We start from the raw sequence: 14,032 nt of genomic DNA, 5'->3' as shown, positions 1-14,032 counted from the left end.
GTGGACACAAAATTATTGGAATAAGGTCATATTTAGCGATGAGTCTAAATTTGATGTTTGCGTTGGAGATCATCGAAAACGAATAATACGAAATAAAGCAGAAGCCTTTCATAAAGATTGCTTAAAGAGGGTTGTTAAATTTCCTAAGGGATAATGGTTTTGGAGTTGTATGTCAGCAAGAGGTTTGGGCAAATTAAATTTTATAGATGGCACTGTTAACGCCCAAAGATATCAACAAATACTTGAGACCTCACTTTTGCCTATTGCTCAAGAATTTTTTTCCAAACGAAGACTATATTTTCCAACAAGATGGAGCATTGTGCCATTCAGCAAAATCAACTAAAAATTGGTTCGGTAATAATAATATAAAAGTTCTATCCCATCCTGCAAGTAGTCCGGACCTCAATGTGATAGAAACTGTGTGGCATAAAATGAAGCAATATTTAAGAAACCACCCTCAACGAACAATTTTTGATTTGCGGGCAAAACTGCAGGAAATTTGGGATAATTTTTCTCCTCAAATGTGCCAATCTTTGATAAATACAATACCATTAAGAGTTCAGGCAGTTGTTAAGGCGAAAAGTGATGTAACTCCGTATTAAACAAATTTCTTGTTGTGCTGTTCCAATATATAGTTGTCAGCAAATTTGGCTTGATTTTGGCAAAATAAGCTATTATCAAAAGTGATTTGTTTGCAAAGTTATAAAAATATAGTAAAATTGTCTAGATCATATTGTAATGTTTGAATTTAAAACAATGAACAAAATAAATTGAGCCGTTTTAACAAATTACTATTTTTTTATTGCAAACAAGACCTTGTCCCAACATATAGTTGTTAGGGCTCGTATATGTGTTCAACATTTCTTCTCTTAAAAACTACTTTATCATTGAGATGCATATTTTCTCGATATTTTTTAACATTCATCCGGAAAGTCATTTTGTTGGAGTCGAGAATAATATTTTTCCAGCTGCTAGGACTATACCTGACCTATCAAATTATGTTCATTGTTTTTGTAATGTCGCTGTTATTGAAAAAGGATATTATGATCATTTGTTGGAAGTTGGGTTATAGAGATAATTTTAAGTCCAGAATTTGTATTATAGTTGGTGAAATTGAACATGATAGACAACTGGACTTAAAACACTCTCTGCTAGTGTTACCGCCAACAAACAACAATAATATCCCTTTTCAATGACTGTCACATGACAAAAAAATAACCACTAAGTTAAGGCTTATGTATGTTGATGAGGATCAAAAGCAAAGGCATGTTTTTAATGCTAAAATTGCTTTAAATTATTACTATTTTCTTCAAAAGCGAATATCTCCAATAAAAATGAAGCTGTAGAGTTAAATAAAAAAACTATCGAGGCAAGATGCACCTTGATGAGTAACCTAAACCATTCCAAAGGATTTTTCAAACGTTTACCCATTTACGTTATATGATTACTTTGATGTCCCTCGTATAATAGGCAGATGAGGGCTTTAATTTTTGATTTAAAAAGAGGCAAAATCGGTCCACTAGAACAAAGTATATTTAGCTTTAAAATATATGAAAATTTTAGCTGTCAGATTTTCGTGTCAGTTTACTTTACCTTTTTATAAATACTTAAGTTTTACCTCACATTCCAGCTTCACTGTTAGACACAACTGATTTCTAAAATAGCATTTCATATTTCCACAGGCCATGCCCGCTTTCAGAGGTAGACACGAAATCACTTTCTCAAAAATACCGTGTGGCGGAACTGTGGCTCTTGTTAGAGGATTAGTGAACGGTTTGTCAGTTAGCGCCACATAAGATAGCAAAACTTCAGATAAATTTTTGACTATCATTACTTTTTCAGTTGGTACTCTGACTACCGTAGGCGGAAGTACTACTCTGTCCGGCATGTTGCACAATGGACGAGGTCCAAGGGCTGAAACAACGAATTAGGAACTACTACGAGGCATTGATATAAGAATTATTATTAAAAACAATACAGGGTTATTCCCCTCATTTGACACATTGACATTTTTAGAAATTTTGAGTGATGAGATGGTTGGAGGACTACTAAAGCTACAATTTAAAATTATTTTCAAAAGGTACAAAGTGTCCTAAATAAAAAAAAATTGGCGCCGGGAGGCACGTATAGCCGCCCATACTAAAATATGTTAATATCTCGAAAACTGCGACTTTGATTTTGATGTTATTACAAATTTTGTTGCAAACATTATTCCTAATCTTAATTTGAAAACCGCGTTTCGCTAGCTACTTTAATTTTGGAGTTACGATTTTTTTAAATTTTTAACCCCCTCCTATACCCCCTTACCAACCCCCCACCCCACCAAAAACTAATGGCCAGATTCTCGGGTGCCACAGTATTTTTGTGCCAAATTTGGTTAAAATCGGTTCAGCGGTTTTTGAGTTATCGTGTTACAGACGGCAGGCCGACAGACAGACAGACACCACGAAAATATTTTGTATTTAGGTCATTTATGACCCAAATAACTCATTTTGAGTAAAATTAAATTTTTTTTTTGTCGATCCTAATAGCCTACCATACCTATTGGTATGGTCGGCTAAAAATATCAAAGTTTTATTTTTTAAACGGAACACCCTGTATATTATTACATTTTTAGTTTGGTGTAAGGTTTACCACACTATAATCTTACTGTTTTTTGGAATATTTACGATTTTGTAACACCCTGTATATTTTATGTGAATCAGATGCACAATTTAATTGTTTATCAAATTGTATTATACCATTTTTTACCAACCTCTTCAAGTTAATGTAATTTTATCAATATACCCATGGAATATTGACATTTTAGATATTTTTTTAAAGCAACAAATGTACAAAATGTATAGGTGCTAAAACTGATAATTTTACTAGCCGATTTGTTTACAAAGAGAAAATGCTCTTGAGGCGTTATTTGAATCTTTGTAAAAAATGATACCAATTAAATATACCACAATTAGTTCCGCCCAAATATTAATTAATTATATTATTTTAAATAAACGTGGATTTGAATCAGAAATCAATATAATAATAATGTGAACGTCTGTGTTGGTATAAATAAGCATGAACTATATCGACAATATTAATATCTGTACTCTTTGAAAATTTGTTACATCTTTAAAAATAATCTAAAATGTCAATATTCTTTAGATATATTGATAATTAAGGTCTAAATTATAAGAACATGCATCTTCTACGAAAACTTGAAGAGATAGGAAAAAATGGTATAGCACAATTTGATAGATAATTAAATAATGCATCTGATTCTCCTAAATATACAGAATGTTCTATTTAATTTAAACAAGATATTGCCGTTTAAAGCTATTAATTATTAAAAATAATTTTTTAGACGCTCTGTATGTAAGGTAGTATTATTTTTATTATTGCAACACAAAATTTAGTAAATAGAAAAACTTCAATACAATATTTGGTTTTAAAAATTTAAATACACCTACAGAAATGGAGCATTAAAATTGTTATATTGTTAATTCAATTTATACCTTTATTTTAATCGTAGAAACTAGAAATGTAATAATATACATGGTATTTCATTTAAAAAAATACAACTTTAATATTTTTTATTTATTTGGACACTCTGTACCGTTTGAAAATAATTTTAAATTGTAACTTTAGTAGTCCTCCAACGACCGCGCGACCCCATCACTCACAATTTCTAAAATTCTAATCGTGTGGCTAATTCAGTATGGAATGAGGTTAATAAACCTGTATAATAATGATGTGTGATCAAAAATAAACAGCAACAGAAATCTATTTTAAAAGCTAAGCGTTGTTACGTATAAATATCACATATTTTCGCTTATAATCTAATTGTATATGATTCACCATTTATCTAAAGATTAATACTTAAAGCGGATTGCTACCAAACAAACTCAATTATAACTAGTTTTATTTACAAAAGTAGAAATATCCTTAAAAATATTTGCACTTATTTATGACTCACCCTTTATAAATGGCGATAATCCTAGAAATTTGATTGAGCAATTCACTATTCAGTATAACTATACTCAGATGCAAAAAAACCGCAACGGAGAAATTTTTGGTCAAATTTAAAGTGTTATATTTTTGTTATTTTTAGCCCTATTTTCATGAATATTTTAGCAAGCTGTATATAATTATATCACCTTTTATTCGTAAACTCAGTTTTTTATAAACATTATTATTCGAGGGGTTGTTTTTTTACCCTAACTTTAAAACACCCTGTGCAATAATTTCATGTGTAAATTTTACTAAAATATAATTTTACGGTCAGAACCATGTCTTCTGAGGAATTTGTTTTTTGGATCATGTCAATGCATGCCTTGGTTAATTTTTAAGAGCGAAATGAGCATGCCACCAACAATTTGCAGTTTTTTCAGTTATCATTTCTTTTTTGAAGTTATTGTTCAATTTGACAAGGCAGCTTTGGTGATCATTGTGAACTATATACTACTATAAACTGCCCATCATGTTCGACGTTTGGCAAATGCTTGGCAGGAGAGTTAGAGGTCGCGAAGCAGTACCAGATTGATTAAATCTAAGGATTAAATTAACTTCGCTTGGTCCTTAAAGAAGAATGGGAGAACATAACGCAATATGATATATGCGGCCTCAATGATAGTATAAACGGGCGTATACAGGCAGCTATAGCAACCAAGGGCGGCAATACAAAGTATTAGGTTATTTTTTACATTTTTTTTCTGTTTGTATACTTAAATATGTTTCTTAAGATGTTTTCTTTAATATCGTTAGTTCTGTTATCGTTATTAGTGTTTATTGGACTGTATCGTGAATCTTTAACGTTTTTTTTTAATTTAGTATAGAATATTCAATGCAGTGTAATATGACGTTACGACAGTAGTCACCAAAACCATCTCGCCATATTAAAAAATTACATCAAAAAGTAATGATAATTAAACAAATTGCAAATTTATCGTTATCAGTTCATTTTGCTTAAAAATTAACCAAAGCATGTATTGACATGAATCAAAAAACAAAATGCTCAGGAGTCATGGTTCTGACTGGAAAATTATATTTTAGGAAAATTTACAGACGAAATTATTGCACAGGGTGTTTTAAAATTAAGGTAAAAAACAACCCCTTGATTAATCCTGTATAATATGCCAAATACTAAAGTTTATAATAAGCTGAGTTTACGAATGAAAGTTGATTTAATTATATACAGTTTGCTAAAAAGTTCATGAAAATAGGGCAAAAAATAACAAAAATATAACACTTTAAATTTGATCAAAAATTTCTCCGTTGCGTTTTTTTGCATCTGAGTGTATATAACTAGGAGGATTATTTATCAAGAGATATTTGGGTTGTGATTTGTTAGATATTCTCAATTATTAAGGCTGTACTTCATTGTAATACCTGGTTAAACAGATTGGTAAACTACGGAAAGGATAGGTTCTTGAAAAATACCGGTTAAATACGAAACGATTTAATAAAATAGAAGAAATGTCATATTTTGACGTTTTTGCAACTTCAGTATTGATGTATGATAGAACCTTTATTTCATGCTTGATCCATCTTTTCAATTGAGTTTAGAGTTTAATGTTGACATATAATTTCTACTTAAATGAATTCATCTCACAGACATTTCAAGTTATTTTGCATCAATTGTAACAGATTGTTTTCTTTTCCATCAAAATCTATCTTGTAGGTGTTTGTTTTGGATAGGACCCTTTTAGCAAAGGAAGTTATATATAACATCTGCAACTATCTTTCTGTCTGTCTATACTAAAACTGTATTATTTTGAAAATTCCCAAGCTGTCTAACTTTACAAGCTAACTAAGGACGAAGTAAACACATTAAAACCAACAACAACTCTTGATAAAGGACTATAAATACAGAAAAAAACACGTTTTATTGGTACCACACAAGACATGAAAACAAAAGTTGAATGTAGTTGATAATAGGTTTGTCCGACTAAAAGGGCGTGTCAAACTGACCAATCCAAGAGGTACTCGTAACTTGACGGTTAACGTCAAGTGGGGTTTGCTACCAACCTTCATCCCTGGAATATCGAAAATCGGGGTGTTATTAGGTGAGAAAGCCAGTTCGGTTGAACGATGTGATCTCTGTAGATACAGTCTACATTCATCCAGAATTCCTTATTTGCGCTGGAAAAACTGCCCTCAAATGGCTTTGTAGTTTCTTCTCGAGAATTTTATCAACAGGCAACATTCCAAAGGAATTGAAGAAAACTAAAATAAAAGCCAACCCATAGTCCTTCTCAGTTGTACCTATGAGCTCCTAGAACGACTTATTTTCAATAGAATAAAGGATAGTATCTTAGACCATATTCCAGCTGAACAGGCAGGTTTCATTCCTAAACGCAGTTGCTGTGACCAAGTCCCTAGCACTCACATCTCGCATTGAAGGAAATTTCCAACTTAAGCTTAAAACCTTCATAGCTTTTGTCGATTTAACAACCGCTTAAGACATAGTCTGGAGAGATGGTATGGTTAGGTTAGGTTAGGTTTGGTTAGATTTGGTTTATAAATTACTTAAATCACTTCCTTGTCAAACTATAGCTCGAGTTATCAACAACATGCTAAGTAACCGATATATCCAAGTATTTCTAAGAGAGAGCACAAGTAAACCTAAAAAACTTAACAACAGCTTACCCCAAGGCTCCGTTCTCGCCCCTCTCTTATTCAACTATATATACATCTCTGACCTAACAGATACGCATACTACCTTCCATCTTAATAACAAGCTGGCGAATGCCGAAATAAGCGTCCAGTTTGGTAAGAATACTCTGCGTAACAACAAATATCCACAATATCTGGGGATTACTCTAGACCGTACACTGCCATTTCGAAAACACCTAGAACATGTTGCTGGTAAAATCAAAACACGAAACAATATATTATACATAAACTTTGTGGTACTTCTTGGGGTGCAAAAGCAACAACATTTCGGATCTCCGCCCTTGGTCTGGTATTCAGTGTGACAGAGTATTGTGCACCTGTGTGGTTGAACAGCCACCACACAAATCTCGTAGAGAGACAGCTGAACAATACCATGCGGCTGATTACAGAGACAATCAGATCCACACCTAGTCTACGCAGAAACGAGGCTCTTCTTAGAGAATTTAATAAAATAATCGCTACCCCAACGCTCCCTGTTCATGAAACACTCCCTGCTTTACAGGTGAATAGATTGAAATCGGGAACTGAACAACTAAAAAGCAGTTAAAGCAGACAACTACAATTCTCGAGAACAGTGGCTTCAGTTATGGAGAGAAATGGCCGATGCGCACCTATACTCCTGGTTCGAAGATAACTATTGCCAGATACCAGGTACCGATCTAAACCGGAAAAAATGGCCAACTTTGAATAGGATACGCTCTGACCATGGAAGATGTGCGGATTCCCTTTATAAGTGGGGTAAAATGCATTCCCCAGAATGTGACTTCGGATCCCCTTATGGTGAAGACTGGGGGGACTTTCTGGAGGTTTTTCCAGCAGCTTTGGAATGGATAGGCCATCTAGATGTCAATATATAGTGTTCGTAAATACGTTTTTTATGTTGTATTTTTATCATATACTTGTTTTTTTTATATATTTACATTGTAATGTTTTTCATTTACATTATAGTTTACTTTATGTCTATGTTTAAGAGTCTGGTTTTCTTGCATGTATAGCCATACGATAAATAAATAGATTCTAGGTGTCATAAGGTTGAGTGCATTACCATAAGCTATCCTTTTATTCTTAATTCATATTCAATAGAAAACATTAGATATACGCACCGAAGAGTCGGTGGACTCTTTTTCCAGGTTAGCCGACCGCGGAAACTTCGCGAGAATTATTTTAATTATATTTATATTATGGTCACGCTACTCAGAACAAGAGAGTAATCTCAAAATATATTTTACACAGTAAAGAGATAAAATGGCATACAATTTACAAACGAACCAGAAAAACCAAGATTCAAAGAATCCAGTTTTTTTACGCTGGCTGAGAATAATGATAGATATTTTTCAAGAATCGTATCTCTTAAAATATAAGAAACGGAATACAGTCTTTAATACAGCATAATCATAAAAATCAATATTGGGTCAGACATCTGAATTTTTACTAGAAGATGGCTCAGTTTCACAGGATTCTACTGTTTTATTTCCATTATCCTTAAAGGTAATTTGATGAACATGATCCATGGTGTGTTCTTGGCCGCATTTACACTGGGTGTCCGCATTATGATTTATACCCCATTTCACTAGATTGGCTTTTACTGGAGGGACACCGGTCCTAATTCTATTAAGTGTTCTCTAGGTTTTCCATTTCAAGTGGATTCCCCTTGGTGGATCTTGATGTAGGGGATCATCTGGTTGTTCTACATTTACAGTGTTTCAGAAGCCTCGACGGAATTTCAGTAGTCTAGGAGGTGTTTCAGCTGCATAAAGGTTGCTTCTCACTATACCTTCCATTTCCATTCCATATCCGTTCCGTATTTTTATTGTACTGACGCTATACGTAAGCTTCCATTCCATATCAGTTCCATACTTTTTTTTGTGCAATTTATATCATTCCGAAAGTTTTATTTTAAAAATTTGTATCTTATGAAAAAGGTAATACATTAAATTTTAATAGCAGGTATCAAAATATAGGTCTTAAATATTTACTTTAATAATTACTATTATTACCGTATATTGGTATTACAAAACATTCGTAATTAGACGTTACTCTTATCTTGTGCTCATAATCTAGAAATCTCTCAGTAGGCAAAAAGGTAATTTTTATAATTATAGACATTCCAGGAGCAATTCTGGTCTTGCTATTCTCTATTATTGCTGTAAAATGTCTCGAATTTTCGAAATGGATCATAATGTTCAATGGAACCTAAAATTATTAATAAAAATTGTTATTACAGTTGAGGGTTGGAACCTTTTGTGTTACACAACAAAATAAAACACTAAATCACCACAATACACCAAAACACTTTTACTTTTACACTGGACGCGCGTTTCGCTAACCATGTTAGCATCATCAGCAGATGATTATAAACTCAAAGTTTATAATCTTTAGTTTATAATCATCTGAAAACGCGCGTCCAGTGTAAAAGTAAAAGTGTTTTGGTGTATTGTGGTCATTTAGTGTTTTATTTTGCTAAAAATTGTTATTAATTAAATTCGTTATATATTCCCAGACTGAATATTAGGTTTACTATAACCTTTTAACAAATTACATTTGTATCAACAATAAAGTATCAAATTTCATTTGTAGCAGTACCCTAATATAAAAATATGCTTGTCACTTTTTGTGAGCCTATGAAGTGAAACGTGGATGGTGTATAATAACAAACCTCAGACAGTTATTAAATTCTATACAGTCAGTGTAAAATTGTAATATATTTGTAATAATATCTGAAATTTGTAATAGATTTGATTTGATTTTGAGCAAGTTAATGCACTGTGTGTTAAATCAACATAAGTCATTTGTCTTCCAAAATACAAATATATCCATTTTAGTAACTGACAACAACGAAAAGATGAATAAAGCATATTGAGATTTTGAAGTTGGGGGGGGGGATTTAAAAAGAGTAAAAATTTGAAAGATGTAGTCATTTCCGGTAAAACAGGAAGTATTTCTTCCTGTAACCCCTATACCGGGTGCGTTTAAAAAGTGGCTCACCCCTATAACTTTTTTATTTTCAGATTGATTTATTCAGATAAAATAACAATATTTGGTATTTTAGTATATGACATAAATTAGAATTGATTGACATATTCAATTGTTTTCGTTCACTTCCGATTTCACCGGAACTGACTACAACTTTTGATTTTTAAATGGCACCCTCGGTATTTTTTTACTTTATACGATAGAAAATGACACTTTGATTAGAATGACATATTACGTGTCGACTTTTGACATTTTCGCATATGGTTTATTTGAAATTGTAATTTGCGGTTCATAACGACAATTTGACTCGAAACACCAAATGTGTGGTATCAAATTATTCGTAAAAAAATGCTTTTTCCAAATATGCTAATGAGCCACCCTCGTTCCATTTGAAAACATTGAGATATGTTTAAAAATACGATTTGGACAGCTTTTAATCGGCCAGGACAAGACACTAAAAACATTAGACGATCAAATCTATTTTTCCAAGGCTCCTTGATTAAAAATTAGTATTTTTAACCCAGCCATGGCACTCTACATTGAAATTTAAAATACAATCTGTTTTTGAACGAATATGTCAAAAGTTGGCATATGATATGTCATTCTATTCAGAGTGTCATTTTCTATCGAATAAAGTAAAAAAATACCGAGGGTGCCATTACGACCGGGAAAGTATGGACTTTTATCGTAGTATCGTAGTAGTAATCGTATTTATCGTACTATTTCCAAAAATGTTTTGTGAAATGTTCCACGAAATATTTCCAGAAATATTCCATAAAACATTTCGGGGATAGTGTCACTCTCCCCAGTGGCGGATACAGAGGGGGGGTCCATGGGGCCCGGGCCCCCCCTAAAATCTGTAAATTGTGTAAAATATTATGCTTATGGGTTAAAAATGGCACCCTAAAAAGCATATTCTACATTGCTTTTCATTTTGGCCCCCCCCTAAAATAAATTCCTGTATCCGCCCCTGACTATCCCCGAAATGTTGTGAACCACTTTTTAGAGATGCCTGTTATATTCTGTCCAAGAAATCAGGAAAGATTTCGATAAACGATATCCAAAATGACAGAAAATACAATTTCTTTGATAATTAAAATGACAGACACAACTGTTACTCTCAGGAATTCTCTCCTTGAACAGACTGTAGTTGTAGTTTTGTGTTATTTTAAGTTGAATTGTAATTTTTCATTATTAGATAAATTAGCTAAGTGTTTTTACATGTGTTGCAGTATAAGGAACTATACGAATTCGCCTAAAATATATTACCGCACGTTGATTAATAATCTCTATTGGAACTACATAAGGAACGCCTTTGTCGAAGTTTTGAAATATCACTGCTTCGGGTATTCTCTTGAACGCGTCTCTTTTAGATACTAATTTAAATTTTCGTTGGGGATTTCGTAGTTTTTCTAATCGCTCTTCTGTTGTACAACGTAATTCTTTATAAGCCAATGACGGTTTAATCTGAAAAAATAATATATTTTATTAATAAAAACTATATTATCATTGCTAAGAGCACCCACAGTGTGCCTTCTAGCTAGTTATACTCTACTTGCCATAGCCAAAAATATAGAGGTAGATCTCTGATCTCTGGCCATAGCATAAGAAAACTAGTAACTTTTAGTGATCTGTCGGTATTTTAATAACAAGATTTTGGAACGGTATTGGTTGCGAATTCTGTCCTAGTAACTTTTAAATTTAGAGATATTTGTATTCACTCTTGGCTTATAAAAACGATTCTTTTTCTTTTCCTATAACTGTGATTTAAGAATAATAAACGGTTTATACAATATGATCCAAAAAAAAAACGGCGTGAGCGATGGCTACGAGAAGTCGCTATCATTTTATATGTAAAACTATATGGGGAATGTCGTCGATGTTCATTTCCAAGCCAACTGGACGCTGTTTTTCGATCATACGGTAGTTTAGTGTCGGGCATCTATCTGTAGCTCTACTAATAAAAAACTTAGGAATTTTGTATAACTGCAAACCTAAAGTATGTATTTCAGAAAAATGTTTAAACCTCTACAGGGTGGCTCAAAAAAGTATGGGTGCATCGGAATGATTTTTTTTTAAATGAAACACCCTGTATATTATTGCATTTTGGCTTCCTTTATGATCACTTTACATAATCCTAAGATATTATTTTTTTTTAAATATACTTTTTTTAAAAAAAATAATAAAAATACAAAAAATGTAATGAATTTAAAACCATACTATTTATTTACTATAGTTGGTTTGTACTTAATTTCCTATAATCTTAGACTATACAGGGTGTTCAAAATTATATGCCAAAATTTACAAAATATAAAATAGTTTGTCTTTGTTTTTTAAATGGAACACCCTGTATATTATATTTTTGTTAGATGGAGAATTAAATATGAACACTTTTGTGTTTAAAGTATTTTCAATTTTTTAACAGTTTCGCAAATATTCGCGTGTTTATTACATATGGCTCTTAATGCCGAACGCTTATTTTGCTACTTTTTCGGACTAGTGAAATGGACTCTTAATAGTCTAAGAGCTAGCAACGTTTTCGAGAAGTATTTTAACACGTCTGGCTTTTTGATATATCTTTTACTATGCTCTCTGGAACAACATGCGGCCCGTCTGGCTGCCGATACCCTTTGCGTTCACTAATGAACATCGGAAGAAGATCATATATTTTTATTAGTCCTATAAATTCTAGTATTGATTATAAATCGAACATGTCTCCATAGCGCAGTGCGTAGAGTTTCCGACTAGGAACCGATTATTCAGAGTTCGAATCCGGGTCAGGACAAAGACTTTTTTATTTTATTTTCGTTTATATTCTGATAGTAAAGTATTAAATAATTCTGGTGATTAAAAAAACAAATATTTAATACTTTACTATCAGAATATAAACGAAAATAAAATAAAAAAACTCTTTGCCCTGACCCGGATTCGAACTCTGAATCTTCGGTTCCTGGTCGGAAACTCTACGCACTGCGCTATGGAGACATGTTCGATTTATATTCAATACTAGAATTTATAGGACGAATAAAAATATAGGATCTTCTTCCGATGCGCAGTAGCACAAGCTAGATATTCGGTGGCTGTAGTGAACGCAACGGTTATCGGCAGCCAGACGGGCCGCATGTTGTTCCAGAGAGCATAGTAAAACATATATCAAAGAGCCAGACGTCTTAAAATACTTGTTTTTCCGACGTTGCTAGCTCTCGTACTATAAGTTTTAATTTTTTTTTTATTCTAGGAGCTACAGATGGTCGACGTACTACTGCCGGACCCTGTAAGTCACTCATGCCTTTGGAAAATGTAATCTTTACAGCGCTTTCAGATGGAGCGGATACTCCGCGATTTCGAGCAAGTACCTACCATGAGTTTATATGAACAATTTCACATGGGTCGCGTATACTCCGTCCGGAGGATTTCGTCCGACGGCTATATTGAAAAAACACGCGGACGCTCCGCTCCATCTGAAAGCGCTGTTAAAAGTATTCTGAGATAAAAATAATTAATGCATGGGAATAGATGGCGTCTAAAATTAATTGAAAAAAATTATAAGTCCACTACAAAAGATAAAAAATAGAAAAACTGACTCTCTACGTCTACTCTTTTTGAAATAGTTATAAAATATTTCTTATAATTTGTTGGTATGTACCATTGTATGTACCAATACTTTACATTATTAATATCAATAAATTTACATGAAACACTAAATTTGATAATAAGCCGTACAGCTGTTTTATCTACTTATTGTTGACCGTTTTAAATTTTTTTCATTCAATCCTAAACAACCAAACAAACATTTCTATAATATTTCTTACCTCCCCATTAATAATATCTTTATACGGTGCATCTAATATGTAAGGCATTACTTGTTTTAAATTAATTCTATAATTATCTGCGCTAATTTGATTATTCTTTTTTTCTTTAGATTCCATTTTATTAAATAACTAAGTTTGACATAAAAATATATTTCAAACTTTATGTCAAAACAAATGTATAGAATAAGACATTTAATTCTTCTATTTTAGATGATTATTGACAATAATGCCCTTGATTGAAATACCTGCCCTTAAATTAGGTAAATTACTCATTTAATTACCTACACAAATGTAGAAAACTATATGAATTACTTTATACTCTAGTTAAGTCATGTTAAGAAAAACTGCAATTCATTTAAATTAACTACAACTGAGATAGAAGTAGTGTAATGTAGTAAAATATAATTTTTATTTGTTATCATTGATTACATTTTTATTTATTAACTATAATTACATTTTATCATCAATACGGTAATAAGGTAATAATAAAAGTACAATATGTCCCCGGGTTGTCTATGGAGTGTAGAGATGTATAGCGTGGTCGACATTGGTCTGTTTTCAAAGGTTTTAACAGAGAAAACCTATTTCCT

General features: G+C 32.4%; 1 protein-coding gene across 1 annotated transcript in view; it reads right to left on the bottom strand.

The window, feature by feature from the left end:
* LOC115889577 (hydrocephalus-inducing protein-like) overlaps nt 1-13,592 on the bottom strand; it is a 220,623-nt gene extending 207,031 nt beyond the window's left edge. Inside the window, exons 1-4 of the mRNA XM_030909629.1 lie at nt 13,443-13,592; nt 10,900-11,097; nt 8,655-8,850; nt 1,619-1,914 (exon numbers count right to left, since the gene is read on the bottom strand). Coding sequence (XP_030765489.1) covers nt 1,619-1,914; nt 8,655-8,850; nt 10,900-11,097; nt 13,443-13,559 — 807 coding nt within the window. The 5' untranslated portion in view covers nt 13,560-13,592. The remainder of the gene's footprint in view (nt 1-1,618; nt 1,915-8,654; nt 8,851-10,899; nt 11,098-13,442) is intronic.
* Nucleotides 13,593-14,032: the final 440 nt, after the last annotated feature.

This window comes from Sitophilus oryzae, unplaced genomic scaffold (genome assembly GCF_002938485.1).
Source record: "Sitophilus oryzae breed Bouriz unplaced genomic scaffold, Soryzae_2.0 scaffold_815_pilon_pilon, whole genome shotgun sequence".
In the NCBI taxonomy this organism is placed as follows: domain Eukaryota; kingdom Metazoa; phylum Arthropoda; class Insecta; order Coleoptera; family Curculionidae; genus Sitophilus; species Sitophilus oryzae.
The sequence above is the reverse complement of the archived record's forward strand: the minus strand, read 5'-3'. Positions and strand labels throughout refer to the sequence as shown.